We start from the raw sequence: 24,933 nt of genomic DNA, 5'->3' as shown, positions 1-24,933 counted from the left end.
TAAATAGTAACCCAAAAGAGTACAGCTCAGTGCAAGTTCTTCTTCAGCTATGAGAGGAATCCAGTGACTGTGGGACAGGAATGTGGATGTCATACCTGACAGTGTGAAGTGTCACTGCTGTGGGTCAGATAGGCAGGGTGGTGCAGATACTATGCTGGCACACCCTAAATCTGTCTGCACTGCTCAGAGAAAAAGGGAGGGACAGATAGATCTTTGATCTGTAACCCTGTTACTGTGGCCAGAGACACAAAATGAAAAGACGCTGAGGCTGATACAGACAGTGTCGATCACTCAGTAGTCACTCTGCATTATTTAATTATTTCTTTTGCTTTACTTGGAATCTGCGACATGACATTCGAGCATTATCAACAATTTAGTTGAATTGTATTTATGTTTTTCAGTTGAGAACTACATAAAAAGCTTGTTAGGCGTAAATAAATGATAGGGGTGACCATTTGTCCTTTAATGATTTGTCACAGAAAAAAAACACCACAGGCATCAGTTGTGGTCTCAGCCCTGTCCCCTTAAAAAAATATTTGTCTCTCTCTGTTTCCATGTGAAAGCCATGTTGCGCTAGTACATCCAGGCCAAGTAATTTCCTTATAAAAGTCCCAGCAGACACAAATTTGAATCCTTTAAGTTGATTGATTTTTCAACACTGTGAAAGTTTAATGGCAAAATAAGCAGTTACCCTCTGTTTGGTTCTACAAGTCTAACAGATCCCAGTTAGATGCTAGGCAAAGATCATTGCTATCAGTTCCAGCGATGCAAAATAATCAAGAATAACTTCTCCCAGTGTTTGGCAGGCCAATTCTTAAAAAAGAGAAATAGATAAAGAGAACAGACGGCACAGTGTGAGCGAGCCACGAGGGGTGAGGTTGACTGCTGCAGGAGGACAAACCAGTTTCTGTCTGGAGGGTGTGGACCTTCCAGCCCTACCCACCTGTCAGACTTGTCTCTGCATCAAACACTCAGCAGCACTCCATCACGCGTCACCTCACCTGCTTCTCCTTCACTCGCCGAGATTCTTCCCAAAAGAGAAGATGTCCACAAGCCAGGCTGAGAACACACAGTCAGATGGGAAATCCTTTGAGCAGCTGAGACATGAATGTCTCATGAAGGGAGTCCTGTTTGAGGATCCAGATTTCCCTGCCAAGGACTCCTCTCTCTTCTTCAGCGAGAAAGTTCCTGTCCAGATTGAATGGAAGAGGCCCACGGTATGTATGCACTGAGCATTCTTATACTCAAAAGAGCTCTTGAAATCTGTTAGATGCACATGTACTGTTCATGAATTTCAAAATACTGAGTGACTTCAGTATGTTTTATCTAATGATTATCTGGTGATTTTTTCATACCCTTAAAAACGTGCATGTTTACATCTACATTAACTACATGAACTGCATGGCCACAGCCGTCCATGTCAGGTGACTGCAAAAGCACTGATAACATTAGACGACAAATTACTGAAATGATTCCATTCAAAAAATGAAAGTTGATCAAAACTCTGTTTTTATTACTCTGAATCTTAACCAAGTAATGAAATACTTGTAGTTTTGGCAGCAAAACCAGTTCTGCAGGTGAACTGTGTAAATATAGCTGAGTGCAGCAGGAATTTGTACCACTCTGAGCCAACTTTTCTGAAGTAAAAGTGGAGTGGGCTGGTTTGCAGCTGCTCCTCTTGCAGCTGCGAGAGGTTTGCTTTCGCTGATCAACTTAATGTTGAGACATTTATGTACAATTTCATGAGTTTTTGGCTCATGAAATCCTTCAAACTATGTCATCTTCTCCTTCATTTTTTTGGGTACTGTTTCTTATCGTACACTTCAGCTCCAATATCTTTACCTGTTAACACTCTTACAGAGCTGACCCGATTAAAGCAAACTGTCAAACTCACAACTCATGCTCGTTACAATTACTACACATTTCTGTCCTGGGTGTGTGCTTTGTGTGCTGTGTATTTTGTGCGCACTGACTGGGATTCCAGCCGATTAATATGGCTGGAATGTGAACACACCTATCAAACACACCGGTCTCCCCTGTCATTTAAAAAATAAACCGACCAGTTTGTTTTCCTGTTTTGTGACCCTTCAACAGGAGATATGCAAAAACCCAAAGTTCATCTTAGATGGCGCAGACAGAACAGACATTTGCCAAGGACAGCTCGGTTGGTATTCAAGTTACTTAACTCCTGTTAAATCTTGAATATTCACATATTTCACGGTTTTATTAATGTGGCACTTGTTTATTTCAACAGGGGACTGCTGGCTCCTGGCAGCCGTTGCTTCATTGACTATGAAAAAAGAAGCCCTGGCCCGAGTTGTCCCACCTGACCAGGAATTTGATCAGAGATATGCTGGTATCTTTCACTTCCAGGTAGGATTCTCTGATCATAATAACAGACTCTACAAAGATGTTTACACACTGCAGTATTTCCTGGAATAAGCAAACACGTAAGGGATAAAAAGAACCAGGAGGACAGCACGTTTAAAGAAGCGTCATGCATTTGAATGTTCTTTTAAAAATTGTTGTGCTTCAGCGACTCCAGAACTTGCAACAAAAGAGACTGATGACATTAAAAGAACGCCAGAAAACATAAAGTTAAACACTTTTTGACTGATTGATCATTTGGCAAAATGTTCAGTTAATAATGTGTTAAAACACAGCCTGTAGTGTATTTGCAGTACATTTTAAGCAGGCGGGTGGATTGGAAAAAAGATGCAGTGCCCAACCCATTCAAAAGAATGGGTTCCACAATGTTCCTCCAGCTGTCTTTTTTCAGTACCGTTACTGTTCAAGCCTTTTGTTGCCTCAGTCCCAACCTTTTTTTGACATGTTGCTACAGTCAAATGCAAAATGAGCTCATATTATTCATGAAACAGTAAAATGTCTTAAGGTCAAACATTTAATATCTTTCCTATTGTGAATAAAATACGGATTTACGGCATTTGTAAATCATTGCATTGTGTGTGTGTGTGTGTGTGTGTGTGTGTGTGTGTGTGTGTGTGTGTGTGTGCTTTTTTACATTTTATACTGTGTTGCAAGCAAAAAACACATTTCAGTCAAACAGAAACCAACAAACAGATTTACAAGTGAGATTATTTTAAGTAATCAAACATTTTCTTCACTTTGTGTGAAGTCGGTGTAGGCAGTAAACTCACTGGTTCCTCTGTTAGTTACACTGTCTTGTAACATGTTCTCTGTTCTCTGATGGTCCCTCAGTTTTGGAACCACAACAAATGGCTCGATGTGGTTGTGGACGACAGACTGCCAACAGTGAGAAATCAACTCATCATGCTCCACTCGGCCTCCAGCAATGAGTTCTGGAGTGCGCTGCTGGAGAAAGCCTACGCCAAGTAACATAACTTAACATAACATCTTAATATTTTGGTTGTCTTTTATCTTTCCATTCGTCTTGTCACATGCATGTTAAACATGTGACAAGAGGTTATTTAAATAAACATTGTATAAATATAATTAAATTAAATTGCACTGAAACACTAGGACGTTTTTTCCCTTTCTGTTTATTTTAGATTGAACGGCAGCTATGAAGCCCTGAAGGGTGGCAGCACAATGGAGGCCATGGAGGACTTCACTGGTGGTGTGGGTGAAATGTATGAGACCAAGGCTGCTCCAGGAGACCTGTTCAATATCATGAAGAAAGCCCTGGACCGAGGCTCAATGATGGGATGCTCTATTGATGTAAAACAAACAATCTAATTTTTTATTTTTGCCCATGAGGTTTACTCAACATATCAGCTCAGTTACTGTGTTTTAACTCTCTCTGCATGCTTTGGTTTTCTTCAGATCAGTAGCTCTGCAGAGTCAGAGGCCAAGACTTCCACAGGCCTGGTGAAAGGACATGCATACTCCATCACAGGTGTAGAAGAGGTAAAAGTCTCAGTAACAGTCTCAGCAGCAGATGTAAGAATAATGAGGGGAAGCCACTTGTTGCTGAATAATCGTAATTAGAAGTTTACAGACTCAGGGTAATTGTAATACTAGATGCACAGATGCAACTGTACATCTGTGAATATGAAACTTCCATCTTTAAAAAATTGCCTTTACCTTAAACACAATGGCTTTAAAAAATAAAAACAACACCTAAAATCCTACAAAGACACATTAATTACATTTCAGTTCACATTTAAATAAAAAGCCAGACTTAAAAACTGTAGAACATATACTTTTAAACAATGTAGTCACAGAATATTGTTTTTGGGTTTTTAGGTGAATGCCAGAGGTCAGAAGGTGAAGCTGGTCCGGATTAGAAACCCCTGGGGACAGGTTGAGTGGAACGGTGCCTGGAGTGATAAGTAAGAATAAAGAAAACTTTATTTTGACCTTGAAACTACACATATTGTATAAAGTTCACCCTTCCACATGAAAAGCAGGTCTCCTTGAAGAGTCTGTGCGTGAGAGTCTTCCTTGTAGTTTATCTCTAGTCTATAGTCACACAATATATTTGTTACTTTGAATATGGTTCACAGTCCGGCTGATGCAGCCTATTATTGAACAGTAAAAAAAAGTTGTGTCTATATGTAGATGTTTTACATGTTTGGTTTCTGTTTTCATATGCATTCAGTCATTCTGTGTTCCAAGTTATTATGCAATCATCATTGACTTGGCCACAAAAAACAGTAATTACACCCCAGGTACCCCTGAGACGCTCAGGTGCCAAAGGGCCAATCGAATAATATTATTCAAATATCTGAAATTTTCCCAGATTTCACATTTAGACAATTTCAGTAACTCCACGTTTGATTTTCAACAGATTTAAGGGAAAAAGAATTGTCCAAAGAAAATTTAATAGTTCTAATTTTGATAGTGGGTACTTTTTCTCTGATTAACGTTGTAACAGATCCTCTGCTCTTTTTTTTTCAGTTCCAGAGAGTGGAATTATGTCGACAGTGCAGAAAAAACTCGCATACTGCAGAATTCAGCAGATGATGGTGAATTCTGGTGAGTCCACATAATAAATTTCAAACTACAGATTAAGATGTGTAATATGTTTAGTAGTCTCCAAATTTTTCTTCACATTGTCGTATAATATTTTTGCATATGTAGTATATGAATGTAGCAGTGGAATGAAATAAAATGGCAAAAATGAACTGCCATAGATTTTCATGTTTCTCTCACTTGGACACAATAGTAAATTAACGTTAATGAGTTTCAGGCATTGTTGACAAACTTCAGCTAGGCTTTTTTTTAAAACTATAAAATTTCACACTCTTGTGCAATAGTTAGCACTATTACTTCACAGCAAGAATGTTTTTGGCTCAAATCCCAGTTGCCGCCTTGCTGTATCAAGTTTGCATGTTCTTAGGCTGAGCCAGCTAATCTCTGCCAATTCCAGCTATCAGCTACAGACTTTGTTGTCGCCCAGTTAAAGAGTCCGTGGTCCTAACTTTAAGCCTTGCTAATGATTAGATGGATGAATTTTTCCAAAATTCACACACAGTACAGCTGTGCTAGTTTAGGAGTGACAATGTTGTTGCTGTTTGCAACTCCAGGATGGAATTTGAGGACTTCAAGAGGAACTATGACAAAGTGGAGATTTGCAACATGAGTCCTGACTCGCTGACTGAGGACACAAAACATCAGTGGGCAGTCAATGTGTTTGAGGGGAACTGGATTCGGGGTTCCACTGCTGGAGGCTGCAGGAACTACATTGGTGAGATCAATACATCTACAAATCAAACATTTTCAGACAAACAAATTCAGCAAAGTATCAGGCATACTTAGAGATTTCGTTGGATTTTTTGCTATTTATATTTTGACATGAACTGGTTTAAATGCAGAATTCAGTTGGCATTTCTATCTCAAACTGCTCTCTCAAAAAGTTCTGCATTTCTAATCTGCAGACACATTTTGGACCAACCCTCAGTTCAAGCTTTTGCTGAACGATGCTGATGGTGATAATACTTGCAGTGTGGTCATCGCGCTGATGCAAAAGAACAGACGAAAACTGCGAAAAGAAGGCCTAGACCTGGAGACCATTGGCTTTGCTGTGTATGAGGTCTGAAAAACACTGTAGACTGTGCACTTTAACCATTTTTTTTATTATGTTATCATAAATAGCATGGGGCGTAGTGCTGGTCCTTGCAGAACACATTTACTAGCCCCTTTCTGAAAGACTTAGTCTTGGCATTAGTTTAAAGTAGCCATAAACTGAGTCAAAGAAACAGATATTTGTAGATGAGCAATAATATTAGCAAAAACTTCAGACTTTTTATGCACATGTTAAATATATCAATAGAAATCATGAAATATTACAGTAATGTATTTCTTCTGTCCAATATAAATGTATTTAAGCATTTCATATCTCTTCACAAGAAGATAGAGTTACGAGAGAATGAAGAGAATGCACAGACTTAAAAATGCACCAGAAATGACCATTTGGACACAAACACACTGGACGAACACCATCTGCTAAAGAAGTTCATTAGTGATAAAAAGTTTTGGGACATGTTTTTTATTAGTGATATAGTTTCTTTGCATTTCAACATATGTTATATTTTTAAAAAGTCAGCCTTGCACTTCTGTCTCGCTCCTTCGTATTTACTTACTTTCTTCTTTTGTTACAAATTTACTTACAAATTTAATTTAATGTCTTTTCTCCCGATTTGTTCAGGCTCCAGAGGGTGAGGACCATGTGGGGAAAGACTTCTTCCGTTACAATGCATCCAAGGCACGCAGCAGAACCTACATCAACATGCGGGAGGTCGCAGAACGCTTCACGCTGCCTCCTGGACACTACCTGCTGGTTCCCACCACTTTCCAGCCCCACCACGAGGCTGACTTTCTTATTCGTGTCTTCTCTGAGACAAAGGCTGAAGCTTTGTGAGTGTGCAGCTCTAGTTCTGGAATGAAACTAAAAGAGCAAACAAAAAGTTAAAGCAATATCAAACCTAAAGAGAACTGAAAGAAAAACTTTCAGACTCTTTTGGGTATCAAGGAATAATTATTTAATAACCTGATTAAACAAAATTTGGGGGGGTTTCATTTCATTTCAACCCTTACCCTAACTGCTAAGTGTCATAAAACCTTTCTTGACAAGCTATGCCTTTTCTTCACAGAGAGATGGGAAGCAACGTTGATGCCGACCTGCCAGATGTAAGTAGATAACCAGAAGCCCAATTACCTGCTCAGTCAATCAAGCAGCTGAATGTGTTTATACTGATCCTGTTGTTTCCATCAGCCACCCATGCCCAGCCCTCCAGAGGAGGAGACAAAGGAGGAGAAAGGCCTCAGAAGGCTGTTTGAACAGCTGGCTGGCTCGGTAAGAAAAGCATCTTCAGCTTTAGGGTAACAGTGTTTACAGCATCCTTCATTTGTACAGATTAGTAGTGTTTTTATAAGAGCAAGTTTGTCTAGTTTGTACATTTTCAAATCACATTCCACAAATATTTTTTACCATTTCTGGAATTTTGAAATGAAATTTTGAGCCTTCATTGTTTTAGTTTTACAGTACACTAAGTGCACAGCTGTTGTGAAAAAATACCCACAGTAAACAATATGCGTAGCTCCAAACCACAATTAAAGGCTAGCTTCTTAAAAAGAAAGAAGAATAATGATAATTTTTCTGCAGTATGAATGTTGCAGAAATACAACAAAAAAACCTAAATTATAACAATTTTATGAGCTTTACGTGATTTATTTATCAACATCTATTTTTAATGAGAAAATTACATATTAAGATAACAATATAAACATACTGGAAAAGAGCTGGTTATACTTGTGATAAAAAGCTCAGATCTGCAAATGATGATTATTTCTGTTTCTGCATCCATCATGGTATTTATTTATTTTGGTATTATTTTTGCAATTTTCTTTAGTCAGAATTCACTGATCTCTTCCACTTTATAATTTTTACAGGATCAGGCTATTTCTGTCAGAGAGCTTCAGGAAATGCTAAACGGTGTTCTCAGCAGAAGTAAGTGAATGAAAGTTTCTGGTTTTTGTTCACTTTTCAGACCATTTTCTGCATTTTCATGCAGTCATCATATCTCCTGCAATTAAGTTCTACATTTGTGATGTTTGAAGCTTAACTTGTTCGCCTGATATTTGTTAAAAGTCAGATGTACAGGTAATTTCTCCTAGAATGTGTGTCACAGTACGCGGATCCAGACTGTGTGGAGATGAGGTGTGGACCCAAAAGCAGACAGAACTTCATTTTAACAGATAGTCAGTTAATAGCGCCAGTAGAAAAATACAAAACAAAGGGCAAAGACAACCAAGGCAAAGAAAATTAACATTAAACATGGAAACACACTGAACTTGAAACCTAGACTTGAGATGCATGGATTCCTGGAACACAAGACATAAAAAACACAAACCCCTCAGCAAAGACTGAATGGCGGCTTACACATTAAATACACACGAGGGTGACGAGGGAAGTGGAAACACATGGGGAACACAGCTGATACAAATGAACATGATGCCACAGGGGAAGCAAAACTAAACACACTGAACATGGAACATGAGACTATCAAAATAAAACAGGAAACATAGAGACTGAGACACGTGGACTTGACGTGGGGGCAGAGAAGTAGAAACAGGAGGCGAGACACAGACATAAGTGAGGAGCAAATCCAGAGCATAAGACAGCTAGGGACAACACACATGAACGCACCTGGCAGACAGGGAGACATGTAACGAAACACAAGGAGGGAAACATGTAAACAGGAAGGGGAGACAAAGACATAACCAAGGAAACATATGTAGAGAACATGACAGACTCTGACACATTGACGGGAAAAGAGAAATATTACATAAATATTAAACAGAGCAGACCCAGGACTTATTCAATACTAAATAGAATACTAAAGCATTATAATACAAAGAAATCACAAAACACCATAAACTCAAAAGGCTGTGTCAAATGACCCAGAACCATGACAATGTGAAGCTAATACTAAGAGGTTTTTTTATATTTATTTAAGAAAAGCAAGCAGAAAAAGCACATTTCCTTCCTACAGATTGTTTTAGGGTGATATCTAAAGGAGAGGTTGGTCAGCCTACATTGGATTTTGCCAACATAAGAATCAAAGTGTCACAAGTAAGATAACAGACTGTGGCAAAAATAAATAACTTTTATGTTGTTGTTAAGTTTTAGTGGCTTAATAGCAACTAAAAAACTTTCAAAAACAATACAATAACACACTCAATGAACCATATGTTGTAAGTATGTTAAACATCATTTGAAGATTGAACTAAATACATTTAAAACACCTGTGAGGTCAGTATCACATAGCAAAATACTTTTTGTTATCTTTTGTGTACAGTGTATACATTTTCTCTTCACATCTTGATGCCTTATATTAATGGTCAGAGATGATTCATAAACTTCGGATTTTGTGTTGCATTATTGCATACAGCTATGCTTTTTGTATCACTACCACTTTAACCCTTTATCTTCAGGAAAAGAGATCAAATTTGATGGCCTGAGTCTCAGCACCTGTCACAGTATCATCAATCTTATGGATGTATCCTTTCAAGTGACTGACTCATTCTATGCTTGCCATCGTGTTACTTTGTTTGCCCTAAATGGATGCTTCACTAAAATAGTGATACTTATGCCAACATGTCCATATTGCACCACAATACAAAGTTATCGAATTTATTTATTTTTTTGATATTTTGTGTGTGTTTGTTTATGTGTGACAGAAAGAATGGTTTTGGGGGTAAGCTATTTTCCACAATGCTTCTTAGGTTTTTTTCTTGACACAGTAAACCAGGTGGACAATACGGGAAAGATAGAGTTCCAAGAGTTTAAGGTCTTCTGGGAAAAGATGAAGAAGTGGATTGTATGTGTTGATTTATATTGAAAAACTGTAAATGAACTCTGTGATGAAAGTTGGGGGAGCACTTTTCTTTGTTGCTCAGACTATTAACCACAAACGTCTATTGTTACAGATGCTCTTTCTATCTTTTGACACGGACCGGTCAGGAAAGATGTCATCTTATGAGCTTCGTGGTGCTCTCAAAGCCGCAGGTGAGAGTTCCCAAGCCCCTCTATCTATCTATCTATCTATCTATCTATCTATCTATCTATCTATCTATCTATCTATCTATCTATCTATCTATCTTTCTTTCTTCCAATCAGGGTGGAGGTGGGGCATGTTTGACAGCCTGTGGGTAGAAGCTATTGAGTCTGTTTGTCTTTGACCTGATGGACCTGTAGCGTTTACCAGATGGGGGGGGGATGAGTGTCGAGGGTGTGAGTGGTCCTTATTGATGATACTGGCTTTCTGCTGAAGTCTGCCGGTGTAAATATCTCTGAGGGGGATTAGTGAAGTGCCAATTGCCAATTAAATATTGTGTTCAGCTACCGATGTGCACTTTTCAAGACACATTAATACATTCAAGACACATTGAATTTGCACTTGTTTCAAATAAAGTTGTTTCATAAGATGTACATGTAATATCACCAGCTACATTCCCTGTAACTATTATTTATAATAATATTATTAAAAATGTTAGTAGATATAGTATAGCAGTATATTTTTAGTTTGTTCTTAATCAAAGCAGTAATTATGACACTGCAAACATTACAATAATGATTTTAATGAATATTAACAGTAATAATCAGATAAGATTATAATAAGAATAGGAAAACCTGTCCTGAGTCTTTGGTAAGTTGAATCTAAATCTTTTTATCTGAACATCAAAGTTTCAAAGATAACTGCTGTTTTCCCCCCAATGCAGGCATGCAACTGAACAACCAGCTCCTGCAGCTGGTGGGGCTGAGGTTTGCTGACGAGAACTACGAAATTGACTTTGATGACTACCTCACCTGCATTGTCCGTCTGGAGAACATGTTCAGTATGTACAAAAGACTATGTTAAAAGATTGGTTTACATTTTGGGAAACATGGATCACAATAAGTACAAAAATACATAAAGATCAGAGAGAAGACTTGCTGTGTTTTTTTATCCAGGAGTTTTCCAGGCTATGGACAAATTCAACAGGGGACGAGTGCAAATGAACATCATGCAGGTAAAACCACAAACACGCCACACATGAGTCCTGAGTTTTTTTCTACTGTATCTTCTACTGTACTGTACCTCATATACCTGATGGATCTGTTTATCCAGGTCCCGTGACAGTCAGGCTGTCAGACATTTTATGCTTCCTTTATCTCCCAATAACTAACCAGATTTAGGATGTAGCATTCACAGCCTTCATGCTTTTGCCAGTCGTGTTAAATTGACTGCACTTTTTTCCTCTTTGCTTCACAGTTCCTGATGTTGTCGATGAACGTATGAGGAGGAACTGAAACGGATACCAGCGGAGGAACAAAACGCAGCAGATCATCTTTAAGAGCAATGTTGTGAATATTAAACTTCGCCATGCTTCAGATTCTGTGCTATTATTATTATTTGAAATGTAATGTGAAAACACTGTCTGAGCTAAATTGTTTTTGAATGGGAGTGGTTTATAATTTTGGTCGTGGGTCCATCTGCAGGTATTCACTGCCTCTGACATGGTACAAGTCTGTGAGCTCAAATGTAGGACTTTAACAGCTGGGTCTGTAAAGCAGCCAAGTGCATGAGAGTGTTTGCCTGGCAAGTTTGCATCAATCTCACACTCGTCTAGTCGAATTCTGCTTGTGCAAATCAGTCTGACTTTTAGTAGTTTTGAGAAAACTAAAAAACTAAAGGAGCAACTGACCCTCTTACACTCACTTTCAAGGCAATCACATGCAACAGACTGCCTTGACTAACAACTTCACTTCACTGTGGCAGCAACATGAGTGCCTTTATACATGCGTACTGTTTTTGTTTACATAAAAAACTCAAATTAACTGTCAGTTCCCTTTTGCTATGACACCGAATAAATCTTAAAATTTTGAGGATTTTCTTAAGGCCCTTTTTCTGTTAGCTGATTGCATCTTATCTTAATTATGATAAAAACTGAAAAAGGCTAACTGCAGCTATTAATGAATGAATGAACCTGTCTGTGCCTAAACTTGGAAATTAGCTGTTACAGGAAGGCCATCTTCTCACTGGGTTCCACCCCTGAAAAAATGTAATGAATTGGATCGGTTCACATCAGCAGAATGTAATTTGCACATGAATGACTTCAAGGATAGCAAAAGCAGAAACTCTCATTTGCAGCATGCTTTGTCATAGTGCTTGAACTAAATTTTATTGACTTGAGCTTTTGGACAAAGTATTGGTTTATTTTCTGTTGGTTTATTGCTCCCTGCTTGAGTGGGAATCATTTTAAAATAAAACTTGGTTTTTGTCTTTTTTCTTACATGAATTTTTTTGGACGACTACTCAAGCCAGATTTTGGGCCTACATGTTTTTGTGGACTTTAGCATTGTTGCATTAGTCGTTTGATAAAATAGATTTATACAAATAGCTGTTGATATTTAGTACAGGATTACGTGACAAGCTTGTTCTATGACATCACATGGAAAACTACAATTAAACAGACACACTGATCATTTAGTTTTCAAATTAAAACATTCCAACATTTTATTCAGGACACAAAATGTGCTTGTGTTTTTTACTTTAACACTGAAGAGAGACCCCCCAAATTGATCAATATAATAAAGACAAACCTTAATACAAGAAAATCACTGTAAAAATACCTGGAGTGTAAATTGGGTAGAGATAAGTTTTGAAAGACAAAAAATGCTGATTGAACTGGAAAACCAGGATCCATTAATTGGCAACCAGTAATGTTTAAAATAAGACATGGAAAAATATCAGAGTGATCTAAAATAAAATTGTTTGCACTGCTATTCTTGTATCAAAACAATTTCTGGGAAAGTGGAATGTCACCTCCTAGTGCACAGTGACTGGATCTAGCCAAGGTTTCTCTGTCTTTTCTTAAAGACACCATACAAAAAGAAAACTGCAAAACACTCCGTGCTCTGTGATGTTAAGTGCTTAAATGAGACATTTTCTTTTTTTTTCTTCTAAAAAGTAGACATTACTTCTTTTGTGTGAGATATTGTGACAGTGGAGTGACAGCTTTCAGTTCTTGTGTTGTTTGGATTCTTTCGCAACGACTCAAGGTGTACGTGTAGAACTGAATGAAGGTGTGGTCACACCAACCAAACAGTCACTGAAATATGACTCAGCTAAAACACACACACACACACACACACACACACAGACACACACACACACACACACACACACAGACACACACACACACACACACACACACGCACAATAAAAAAAAAATATTACTTTATAGTATTAACTACAGTGTGTGTTGATGGAGCTGTGGAGAATGCATACAGTGTGTCTCATTCATGTTTCCTCAATAATTTTATACACAAGAAAGAAATAAAGAAATTTAAAGACATACTGAGGGCATATCTGTGCCTTCATTTGAAAATTAGCTGCTTTAGGAAGTCAGCAGTGGCATGAGGATGTATGGAAGTATGTGAGGATGGTGGAAGACATGTATGATGACAGTGAGACAGTAGAAGTGACCGCTAGGTTGGTGAGGGGATCAGCTGTGAGCTACTTCTTGTTTGCAGTGGTGATGAACAGGCTGACAGATGAAGTCAGGCAGCTTGACAACCATGTTTGACAGCTTTGTGATCTGTAGTGGAAAAGATGGCAGCATACCTGCGTATGTGAAGGTATGCCCTGGAGAAAAGAGGAATGGATGTTTGTAGAAGCAAGACAGATTATGTGTGTAATTGAGCGCGAGACAGTCCCAGCCACCCAAAGCAACACACACTGAAGAAGAGAGTACAGGTAGAAAATAATGCCAAGGCTGACTGGTTACAGAAGGACAGCAGCAAGAGTGAAAAAACAGGTTTACTTAACGGTAGTGAAACCTAATGTGTGGTTTGGAGCAGAGGCAAGGTGGAGATTATTCAAATACTGAACAAAGGATGGAGCACAGAGTAGAGTAGAAGATTAATATTTCTTGTTCAAGGAAATTGCTAGAAATGAAGCCAGCTCAGCCTTAAAACAGCTGAAAACCTGTTCATCAATAGATATAGCCATCTTTCTTTTTTTAAGTTCTTTATAAATTGGTTTGTCGTGCGTTGCACTGAATTATTTAGTACACGAAAAAGCCTTGTGTATTTTAACATGAGAATTTAATAGTATTTGCTGAAACGTATTGTTCAACGATAACAGCATTTTTCTTTCTTTCTTTCTTTTGCTTGTACGGTGGTTTCTCCAGAACAAGTGATAAACATAATTGTCGATATAGTAAGTGCACTTATTTAGAACGCCTGTCTGCACATTGTGTCCAGCAGATGTCACTGTGGAGACATGTAAAACTGTTTTGAAACCTTGATACAATTCAGGCACAAATGCTTCGAACGTTTCAGTGTTTCATAAAACCTTCCTTTGCCCATCACTAACATATATAATACGTTGTGGCGACCCCTAAAGGACCGAAAAATACTTTTGTTTTTCGGCAATATATAAATAAAGTTGCGTGGGGAAAAAAATTCTTGGAATATACTAACTCCATAATGTCGTGGAATTAAATTACACATACATGACACGCAGGTATCACAAATAATATTATACATATAAACATAGTTTTAAATATTTTACAACATTATTTATTTTTTGTGGGAAAGAAAACCTTGTCGCAGCATATCAATGCTTTCATATCAATGCCTATAACCCCCTTAGTCTTGCTAATGGTTCTTTCCAGTAATGGTAGCACCAGCGTGGTGAAGGTGAAGGCAGCGTGTATAAACAACGAGGAAAGAGTGAGCATTTAAACGGTTACATGTTGTAACAGCTACCCGTGAATCGAGATTTGAAGACCTTTTAGCTTGACCCGTCGGAAAACAGGAGAGACTCTATAACAAAATGGTAAGATATTGCAGGCTAAGGCAGCTAATGTTGTTAGCTAACAGTGGCTAACGTGCCAATTCCCCAAGAAACTGGTAAAAAAAAAATTGGTTAGCTAGAGGTTGTGATAGCTTTATAATTAGAAGTATACATTGAAAACTTAAAAGTTAGTTAAATGAAAAGTGACTTGTTTATCCTATTCATGTCAGCTAGAGAGTTTACACATGAACTCAAATGATCTAAAAGAGTCTCTGAAAACATTGTCAGCGGTTTGTTGTACCCTGCTCAAACAGTTGGAGGTAAGTAATAAAGTGGCATCTCACACAGCATTAGGAACTACATTACAAAACGAAGTTGTTATAGGTGTTAACTACAGCAGGATTAAAAACTTAAAGTAGGTAGGTAGGGTAGGTAGGTGAGGGGAAAACATATTAGTTGACTGAAGTAGTCAAAACTAGTCTTTAAAACAAACAAACAAAGGAAATGGCTTAAGTTTTAATATTTGACAATTTAACCAAGTTTGTCATGGCATCAGCCATAAGGAATCCGTGTTACGTTTGCTTATTGAGAACACTATTGCGTGACGATCCCCACGGTGTTGTATTTGTATTGTAATACAGTACTGAGCATTGAATCAGCTGTAGTTTATTTATATTTTGTTTCGAATCAGCCAGACTTTGTTGTATTGTTGAAAGTGGTCTTGAGTAATGGGCATTTAGGCTTTCAGAAGTCTTTCAAAGTTTCTCTCCAGCTGCTTTTTCACTCAAAGGATGAAACACATTTTTGACTACACAAAACTGGCATCTTGGCAGAAAGAACCAATTTTAAATTGTATCTTTAGACACTACATCAGATCAACAGTTTCTGAAAGTCGTGTCCTTAAAAAAATGATGAAAATCTAATAAATGCCTGAAACAAAAGATGCATCTAACCTTTCAGGTGGTCTACTTACTGTTTTCAGTGTAATAACGGTGGATGTAAGAAGCCACTCTGAAAGAAGGGAAGCAGGGAGAAAAGCCTGTGTGTACCTTCTTGGTGTGTTTCCGAGTGTGTTTGCACTTGTTTCAATAAAAACCTGGAAATAGAAACCTATTTCCAATTTTATTAGCAAAATTTAAAGAAGGAAGAGTGACTCAAGGCCTTTTCAGCATATTGTTACTTTCATGATCATCCTAAATCAGATGGATTTGAACATGCTTGTGTCTTGCTTGGCATAAGTCTAGTTTTAAAAGAAGAATTACATTATTTTCTTTTTCTTTCAGCCCCATCGAAAGAAGAAGGCATTTATTGACAAGAAGAAGGCTGTGACCTTTCACCTCGTCCACAGGAGTCAAAAGGACCCTCTGGCTGCAGATGAGAAAGCGCCACAGCATGTCCTCTTGCCTGCCACAAAGGTACAACCTTGCTGTTCTGATCACAAGTCTTTTTACTCATGTTCACAGGATGTGTGTTTAATGTCTGATTTTATAGCTGATTTTTAGCTTTTATTGGTTTTTAAGAACCCTAAAGAGGGTTAAACTGTTCAGGACTTCACAATAAAAAACGAATCAGCAAAGTCATTTGTCATAATTAGAGTTGTTTTCTTCTTTTGTATTTGTTTAATCACGTTCTTCTGCTCTGATTTACTTTTGTCAAACTAAAGGGGCTATAACCCAGTGGCTAATATTTCACTTCATTTCAGAAATGCCGCGTTAATGTGATGCTGTGATCATGTGTTTGTTGTTGCTTAGGTGGAAACGGAGAAGAGGCGTGAGGAGCAACGGAAATTTGGCGTATTCTTTGATGATGATTATGACTACCTTCAGCACCTGAAGGAGGCGTCGGGCCCATCTGAGCTCGTGTACTCTGACAGACAGCCTTTTTCCCTCCAAGATGAAGAGGAGGAGAATGAGGGGGGGAAAATTGTGCACAAGGACAATCCTGTGAGTTGCTGTGAAACATTTTTTAACAGACTTGTGCGTCATCTAGTTACTCTGAGCAATTGATCTAAAATGATCCCTGTGTTGTTCAATGAGCAGGCTTCCTCCATCAACCTGCCTTCTTCAGTGTTTGCCTCAGAGTTTGAAGAGAAGGTGGGACTTTTGAACAAAGCTGCTCCCATTTCAGGTAAACAGCCCATCACTTAAAATGGAAAAGTGTTTTAGGACCTTTATCAAGCTTCTAAGATAATAGTTATCTTAATAACTTGTATATAAATCATCATTAAATACTGTCTGAATGTTGTCACTCAAGATTTGCCACACTAATTACTGTGTGACCCGATTTAGAAGATTTTTCTAAAACCAAACAAAACTGAAATTTTGCATCTCATCAGCAGATTTGGGTACTGCAGCAGAACAACACTTCCTTACATTGGTTTTAGATCCGTGCTTGTCAAACATGCAAATTACAACACAATATGCAAAAATTATTTGCAGAGTCATGTGTTGGGAGTCAGTTTGTGGTGTCATATCTAGAGATGGGAATTGATAAGAATTTAGCGATTCCGGTTCCATTATTGATATCACTTATCGATTCTCATTGGCTCCACTTTGAGAGTCACCACCATCTCTAAGCAACATATGAAAGACATTACATTCATGCAAATTAATTACATATTGTCTGCTATTTCCCCTCTTTGTTCTGGTCATTGATAAAAATAAAGTAAGGTAAAATAAAGTTATAACACATGATACACGGAATACTTTAAGGTAATGCAGTATGTTACTTAATTACTCCCTGGAGAAAGACGGTCGTTATACTACTCGTTACTTTACTTTTATTTCACTCTGTAAACTGATCTGAAACACACTGTCTCATAATTTCAGTTAACAGTAGAAACCTACAGGCTACAGTTCCCACACACCAACACAAACCCCTCTCCGTGACCCGTTTCTGCTTCTGCAGTAAAGTGAGCACAGCATAGAGCTCAATACATCAATATTTTGTGTAAAACTTTATTTCAATATAATAATATAGACGTTTACATAAATATACTTTGTTTCATATTAAAGATAATGTGTTAATTCTAACATGTGATGCAACCTAAAGCCAACCTTCAGCTCCTGACGTCACAGTGAAACTGTCTTATACGTTTTCCTCCAGGACCCCGGCTCGACATGGATCCGGATATTGTAGCTGCGCTCGACGATGACTTTGATTTTGAGAACCCCAACAACATCCTGGATGATGATTTCATCATCAGAGCAAACAGTGGGACTGGAGCTGTGGACACAGAGTAAGAATTTCAATAGTCAAAATTTTCTTTTTATTCCTCAAATATTATTTATGTATTTTTTAAAAATGAGATTATTCCAGATTTGTGATTCTAGACATTTAGAGACTTTTGTAAAGCCCGAATGAAACTGTAACTGCGAGGCTGATTTCTATGCCTAAAAATTCATTTTCACTACAGCAACATTGTTTTGGTGCCTTAACTTTTATAACACAATCAGAAAAGTATTTTCTCATCATCAAAACACCCCAATCTAAAACTTGGGCTGTATCTCAATCCATTTTGAATGAAACAGGAAGACAGAGACTCACTGTTTCTTACTGCTAAAATGCATTTGGTTCAGAGTGCATGTAGATGTTAGCTGGCACAGCCAGTATTTAATATATATAACCTAATGAATATATTTAATACAGTGCAAAAATTCTGTCATATCCTGTTGTATTTGTTTGTATTTGTGTAATCTGTGATAGAGGAGACAGTCATGATGATGATGATGACGAGTGGGAAGACACAGATGAGGAAGGCGACTTTGACTCTGACGGCAGTTTTTCCAGCAACGAGGACGCGCAAGGGGACGGCCGAGGTCGAGAGTTTCTGTTCATGGACGAAGAGACGAAGAGTCGCTTCACTGAGTACTCGCTGACTTCGTCTGTGATGAGGAGGAACGAGCAGCTCACCCTGCTGGACGACCGCTTTGAAAAGGTGAACATTTTTGCATTCGTATGGAGTCTTTTCTCTGTCAGGAACTCTCCCCATCTTCATGTAAAAGTACAGTGACAAATGAAGCACCTTAGATAAAACAGAGTGCAACTACAGAAAGTTAAGTACTGATTTCAAATATTCAGTAGTTGAAGAGAGAAAACCCGGTGGCCTTGATCACTTGTTGGTACATCCTCAGAGCATTTGGTGTGTAACGAGTGACTGCTGGGTACTGATGTGCTTCACAGAACACAAAAGAAGTAAATGTGCTTGGCCTCCTTTCTGTTGTTATTTCAGTTCTTTGTCTTTTCACACTACATGAAAGCTCACACTTCCTGTATGGTGCCGTTTCAGTTTTATGAACAGTTTGATGATGATGAGATCGGTCCTCTGGACAACGCTGAGCTGGAAGGGTTCATTGAACCAGACAGTGTTCGTCTGGATGAAGTCCTCAAAGACTACTTCAAACAGAAAGAGAAGGAGTGAGTGATATGTCATTCTTTTAGTGGTGTGGCTTTAAATGATCTATTTGATTAATGTGTGTGGGGTTTTTCCCCCTCTGTTTTGTGGATCAGGTCTCTGAGGCCAGAAGATTTAGGTCCCAAAGAGCTTCCTGTTGTGAGGGAGGAGGAGGAAGATGAGGATGAAGAAGAAGAGATGGAAACCGTTGTTGTTGAAGCTCCAGAAGAGAAGTGGGACTGTGAAACAATCATCAGTGAGTTTTTATGTCATGTTATGTAAAGTCCTATTTTTATCTCATCACTGAGTTTTATTCTGAGCTCTTTTATTCATCCAAGTTTTTAGCATTTTAAACAGATTTCTTGATCTGTGACATCGTTCGGGAGAACAAACAAACACATTTATCTTTCCAGAGATATTTAAATGCAGAATATTATTGCATAAAAGTCTTGAGCCCTCATTTCTTTGTATTTTGCATTCACTTTTTTAATGTAATTTTTCAAGTTCTCCTGATTTTCTGATGGTTTTTCAAAGTTTTTCTTTCGTTTTTCACTCATTTTCCGTGATTGTACATGAGCATTTTCATAGGAATGTGTTTTTTGTGTTTAGCCACTGAACCCTTTATCACCCAAGTGATGCAATCCACCTGGAAGTTTTGCTGTAAAATGACAAAATTATTTGTTCAGGGACCATTTAAATTAGTAATGTGAAGCGCACATGGTGAAATCTAGGCAGAGCTGATTTTCCTGTCTTCAGACAGCACTACCTTGTGAATGCTTTGTGCTACCATGACAGACCAAATATCCCTGTAAAGCTCGCCTTCTGTTCTTACTGACACATTTCAATTTTGCCTGTTGCACAAACTGTAACAGAGTTACAGTCATTTAAAAGGAGTTGTGAAATGGCCCTGCTGACCTGCCGGTGGTTTAAAAAAAATAAATAAAATTTAACACTCACCTGTGAAGCATTGAAGACTATAAAATTTCCCTAACTGAAGGAATGAAATCACAAAACTGCTTCAAATGATATCTTTAGGCATGTTGCCTCATGCCAAAAGATATAATCACTACAAGCCTTTTCAAAGAAACAACTTCCCATTTCTTTAGTTGCATTTACAAAAATACCTTAAATAATACAGTTTGACAGGCATAACATAATATTTATTGTACCAGCAGTGTGATTTTCAAAGCATTATCAGCCAAAACTTGGTATGACATAGTGTGGTGAGCAGTGCCTTTAATATCTTAAGGGAAATGGACATGTGGACAACAAAGGAAACAACAGCACAACAAAGGCCTGAATTATGCATCTGGCTCCTTTGTTGAACCATCTAGTTTGTAGCCTCATTAGAACTGGATTCAGTGAAAGGATGGCTGTCAAAAAATGATTCTTAAAGAAGGAAAATGTGAAGAAAAGCCAAAGTACACAAGAACTAGACTGAAAATCAGTGGAAGGTCTTATGGAGTGATGAACTCAAATATGAGACCTTTGGCTCAGGTCATTGGTAGGATGTCTGAGATGGTACAACAGTGAGTATCTACAGACTTGTGCAAAATAGTATAAAACAATTATTTTTTGGTGTTGGTTTAATTTATTGTTCAGTAGTGGTGGGAAGTGCACAAGTGAGACACTCGTGTAATAGATCTGTATTCTACAGATGATCTTTTTATCCATTTTTTTTTTTTTTTTCTTCTCCAGGTACATACTCCAATATATATAACAGACCCAAAGTCATTGAAGAACCTCAAAAGGTAAAAAAACAAAGACTGGAATTTTTTTTTTTTTTTTTTTTTTTTTTTTTTTACAAATGTTAAGGAATATAGCCATGCATGCTCGATCATCCCGATTATTAAGTGGATTCGGTTCATCTGGATGTAGTGAGAAACGTTTAGTGGTCTCTCCACTGAAAACGCTTCGTCCAGATGAACAGAATCAGAGTGAGACCTTCAAAATTCTGAAAAACTCTTGAATCTATTTCATTTTAATGCTGTTGTTGTTGTCAGTAATGTGACTTATGAATCCATCCATCCATTTGCTTCTGCTTATCCTTTTCAGGGTCGTCGGGGGGTGCTGGAGCCTATCCCAGCTGTCTTAGAGCGAGACAGCTGGGATAGGCTCTTATAAAACGCTTAGAAAATGTGTTTGAGTCATTTTTTTTTTTTTTTTTTTTAAGGTTTATTATTTATGTTTATTCACATGTGGTCTGAATTGAATTCTCTCTGTCTTTAGCCAAAGCCGATCCGTGTTTCCAGTAAGACGGGCATCCCTCTAGATGTGCTCCCAGCCAGAGGTCTCACAGCCAAGCAGGCAGAGCGCATGACGAGAATTAACGACACAGACCTGCCTCGTGTCTCCGCTCAGCCTCGAAGCAAAGAGGAGAGCAAAGAAGAGAGGAAGGCCAGGAAACAGGCTATCAAGGAAGAACGTAAGGTGAGGAAGTCTGTCCCTGCCTCTGAACAGTTTAGAACAAATTGATGAAATCACACCACCTGTGAGCTGACACGAGCAGGTCAGCGAGCTGTATCTGAAGTCACTGCTGCATCCCGCCAGTGGATCAGAGACGACTCCTCTCAGCACCATCTAGAATCAGCTAATGTCTGTCTCCATCATCAGCATGAATTAATTTTGACCTAGTCTTTCTGTACTGCTGAGCCCCAAATGTGGATTAGTACACTGCTGAAAATATTCTCCTTTTAACAAAATAAAACTACACTGACCAGCTGTTTTTTAGACCACGTGTTTATGAAGTATTTATAAAAATTGAGAGCGAGGAGCCTGTTTGGGGATAGACAGATTATTGAGGACTAAGTGAATGTTTGTTTTGTTCTTTTCTTGGAATTTGTTGACAAAGGTCTAATTCTTTAACCCAGCCAAAGATTAACGAGCTGAGGAAGTCATTGAAATGAGTCTAATCCAAGTGCAAACTGTGGTAAATACTTTGGTATCCTGTGCTGACTAGGCTCAGTTATTTATTTTTTTATTTTTTTTTAATGATGAAATATGTGATGTTACAAAGCCTTCCCGCAGAAAGGAAGCTGTGAACAAATGATTATGCCATGAAGAGATTTATAGAATATCAGTTTTACATTTTGATTCCTGATATTTTTTATTTTATTGTATTTTTTTTTTTTTTTTTTTTTTAGGAAAGAAGAGCTGAAAAGAAAGCCAATAAAATGGCATTCAAGGAGGAAAAAGCCCGGCAGGAGAAGCAAATGTTGAACCTGAGGACAAATGTTCAAGGCCTGAAGCTTTAGCAGCTGCCTGCCAGGCCTGTGCCTACACTGACTTTTCAACTGGTCACATGTTGCTCTTCACCTCAGTGGAGCTGACAGGACAGGAAATGATGGCAAATGAGAGGGCTGAGGGGGATGTTGGGAAGTTTTGGTTTCCCCAAATCATCCAATTCATTCAGGAAAGAGCAAAAATTGAATTTCATCTCCAGTAATCCGGCTCAGGATGTCGTGCTGTTGAAGGAATACTGAAGGACAGGCTGTCACGCTTCAGTCATGCCTGTCAAATATGAATTTTGCGCCTTTATTAAAAATACTTAAATCCAGGTTTCTGATATTCTTTCTTTAAATCTTGTCATTCTGTAATTTTACCCCAGGTGATAAGGTGGATGACTAAGTGCTGATTGTGTGTTAACCATAATAAAATTAATATTGCTGCTTAGATATGATTATTATTATCATCAATTTTAAAAAAACTCACTGTATATAATGTTTAACAGGTCAGTTACTTTCTTATGGGCCTGTTTGTCTCATAGTGAATGAGATGCGTCCGGTCTGAAGAGCCGAGATTTAAGTGTGAGATAAGTTTGTACGAGTACTTTCTGAGCATTTTTATAATGATTATAATTGTAATTTGGTCACTATATGATGTTATGAAATAAGCTTACATTGTGCACAGGCACATAAGCTTTATCGAACTTAAGATACACATTTAATACTTCTCTAAACTATTGCTGTAAATACAAGATGTTTATCTTTTGTGCATTTCATAAACTTTAAATTTTGTACTAATTCATAGGTTTTCACTGAAGGGCTGAGATATCAACACATTTAGCATAATTAAAAGAAAAAAAAAAAACATTAATACAATTGAATTAAACTGTTTGATTGCTACACAAGACTAAGTCCTTCTGTGCTGTTGTAGATCCAACTAATGACCAGCAGGAGCTGATGAAGCGTCCAGAAGACTGTTCACTTTTCACTGCATAGCTCTGTAGTTGAAACAGGAGAAAGTGCGTCCTCCTCTTCAAACAGAGATGAGCTCTGACGCAGGCAGGCTGGAGGCGGCCTGCTCATCAAGCAAAACACGGATCAGCTTCCAGCACAAATTTTACTAACATTGCTATGGCAACTTGTTTGCTAGCCACATGTCTAAACTGAGCTGTGAGCAACATGTAAGGATAACTGGAGGTGGAGTATAAACAAGAACAATTTAGAGGGTTTTGAGAGTTTTATTTTTATGTCACTTTAAACGCCTAACCTGCAACAATAAAGGAAACGCACTTCTCTCCACGCTACATTGATTTCACATCTTTACTGGTGGAATGTGTGATTCAGTCTGAAGTAAAGTTTTGTGAAACACAAACAGAGAAAAACAGGAAATTAAAAAAGGCTCTTTGTAGATGGGTGTCTCTGTCTTCATACTTACACAGAAAAATGACTAAAGTCAGGAGTTAAAGTTGGACTGGAAAAAAATCACTTAGATTTAAGTTGCAGTAATTTCTATTGATTCTATTTCTATAGGGCCAGTGGATTTCTTATATATGCAGGCTGTGATCAGCTGAGCTGCACTGCTCTGACATCCAGATTTAATTGACTTCAACAGGATTAGAGCAGATCATGTATCATGCTGTCTTTATACATAAAGGCGACTGAATAATCAGTTAAAATTTACATGTTCCCTGTTACACTGATAGTGAACACCACGGCAGCACTTCAACATAGTACGTTACTGTAAACATCACCACTGAACTGCAAACCAGTTTAACCTGCTCTGAACTACCTCATTACTTTTACATGGGTTCATCTGCTGATCTGCAGATAAGCTTTTTAGGCCTCCCACTGTCACATTGTTTTTAGTCACTTGTTCAGTTTTCTCAAAAGGAGCGGGTATTTTTTTTTTTTTCTTCCAAGAACACATCATGCTGAAATATGGCAAGTTATTGGCTAATTGCTCTTAGGAAATCACCTTAGTGGTGCAAAAAAAGTGTTTTACTAGTGCCTAGACAAAGTTTTAAATGGTTTCTTTGCCAAGTTGTTTGCTTAGTGTTGCCTTTTTTAAGGCTTTAATGAACCATGATCCAAAATAAATGAGTCTGAAGAATTTTGAACATATAAAGAAATGATTGCTTGCTGTTCAAGACATTTTTGCTTCAGTTTGGATTAGTAGTTCTATTTTTTTATTAGTCTATTAATTAGCAGGATTATGTGTTTTCTACAGTATTTGATTGTACCCTACAATTTATGCATGTAACTTAGTCATTTAATCTTAGCAAGTTAGTGAGCAAGTAAGAACCTTGTTCTTTTTATCCAAATATATGACTTGAGGTAAAATAAAACATGACAGCAACCAAAAGCCTAATACTGATGTATCTATACATGTTACCTTTAACACCAGTATTTCTTACTTTTGTGGGTTGGATCATAGTCGAAGTAGTTATCTGGGCAAGTTTCAACGTGATATTATATAAACTTAAAAAATAAAAATAAAAAATAATGCTTCACAAAAACTAAAAAAATACAAAAACACATTTACTGG

The 24,933-nt window shown here is 37.8% G+C and overlaps 2 protein-coding genes across 2 annotated transcripts; both read left to right on the top strand.

Annotated features, from left to right (window-relative positions):
* Nucleotides 1–870: 870 nt before the first annotated feature.
* capn9 (calpain 9) lies at nt 871–12,495 on the top strand. Its single transcript, XM_003454086.5, has 20 exons — nt 871–1,217; nt 2,095–2,164; nt 2,255–2,373; nt 3,220–3,353; nt 3,531–3,699; nt 3,805–3,888; nt 4,228–4,313; nt 4,882–4,959; nt 5,511–5,671; nt 5,862–6,016; nt 6,632–6,840; nt 7,077–7,113; nt 7,199–7,279; nt 7,876–7,933; nt 9,421–9,485; nt 9,738–9,806; nt 9,916–9,994; nt 10,708–10,824; nt 10,940–10,998; nt 11,241–12,495. The coding sequence occupies exons 1-20, from the start codon at nt 1,044–1,046 to the stop codon at nt 11,265–11,267; spliced, it is 2,031 nt and encodes a 676-aa protein (XP_003454134.1). The 5' UTR covers nt 871–1,043; the 3' UTR covers nt 11,268–12,495.
* A 2,131-nt stretch (nt 12,496–14,626) lies between these two features.
* On the top strand, nt 14,627–23,222 carry ltv1 (LTV1 ribosome biogenesis factor). Its single transcript, XM_019360413.2, has 11 exons — nt 14,627–14,813; nt 16,055–16,186; nt 16,523–16,714; nt 16,811–16,898; nt 17,877–18,009; nt 18,477–18,708; nt 19,060–19,187; nt 19,281–19,420; nt 20,863–20,915; nt 21,394–21,594; nt 22,308–23,222. The coding sequence occupies exons 1-11, from the start codon at nt 14,811–14,813 to the stop codon at nt 22,416–22,418; spliced, it is 1,413 nt and encodes a 470-aa protein (XP_019215958.1). The 5' UTR covers nt 14,627–14,810; the 3' UTR covers nt 22,419–23,222.
* The last annotated feature ends 1,711 nt before the right edge of the window (nt 23,223–24,933 follow it).

Source organism: Oreochromis niloticus, linkage group LG6 (assembly GCF_001858045.2).
Source record: "Oreochromis niloticus isolate F11D_XX linkage group LG6, O_niloticus_UMD_NMBU, whole genome shotgun sequence".
NCBI classification, from domain to species: domain Eukaryota; kingdom Metazoa; phylum Chordata; class Actinopteri; order Cichliformes; family Cichlidae; genus Oreochromis; species Oreochromis niloticus.
The sequence above is the reverse complement of the archived record's forward strand: the minus strand, read 5'-3'. Positions and strand labels throughout refer to the sequence as shown.

What these genes read in the sequence shown, in the direction of transcription:
- capn9 (XM_003454086.5), top strand. Translation starts at nt 1,044, where the DNA reads ATGTCCACAAGCCAGGCTGAGAACACACAGTCAGATGGGAAATCCTTT. An exon ending in TGATGGGATGCTCTATTGAT is followed by an intron (nt 3,700 to 3,804) that starts GTAAAACAAACA and finishes GGTTTTCTTCAG; the next exon opens with ATCAGTAGCTCTGCAGAGTC. An exon ending in AAAAGATGAAGAAGTGGATT is followed by an intron (nt 9,807 to 9,915) that starts GTATGTGTTGAT and finishes CTATTGTTACAG; the next exon opens with ATGCTCTTTCTATCTTTTGA.
- ltv1 (XM_019360413.2), top strand. An exon ending in TCCTCTTGCCTGCCACAAAG is followed by an intron (nt 16,187 to 16,522) that starts GTACAACCTTGC and finishes GTTGTTGCTTAG; the next exon opens with GTGGAAACGGAGAAGAGGCG. An exon ending in GGACTGTGAAACAATCATCA is followed by an intron (nt 19,421 to 20,862) that starts GTGAGTTTTTAT and finishes TTTCTTCTCCAG; the next exon opens with GTACATACTCCAATATATAT.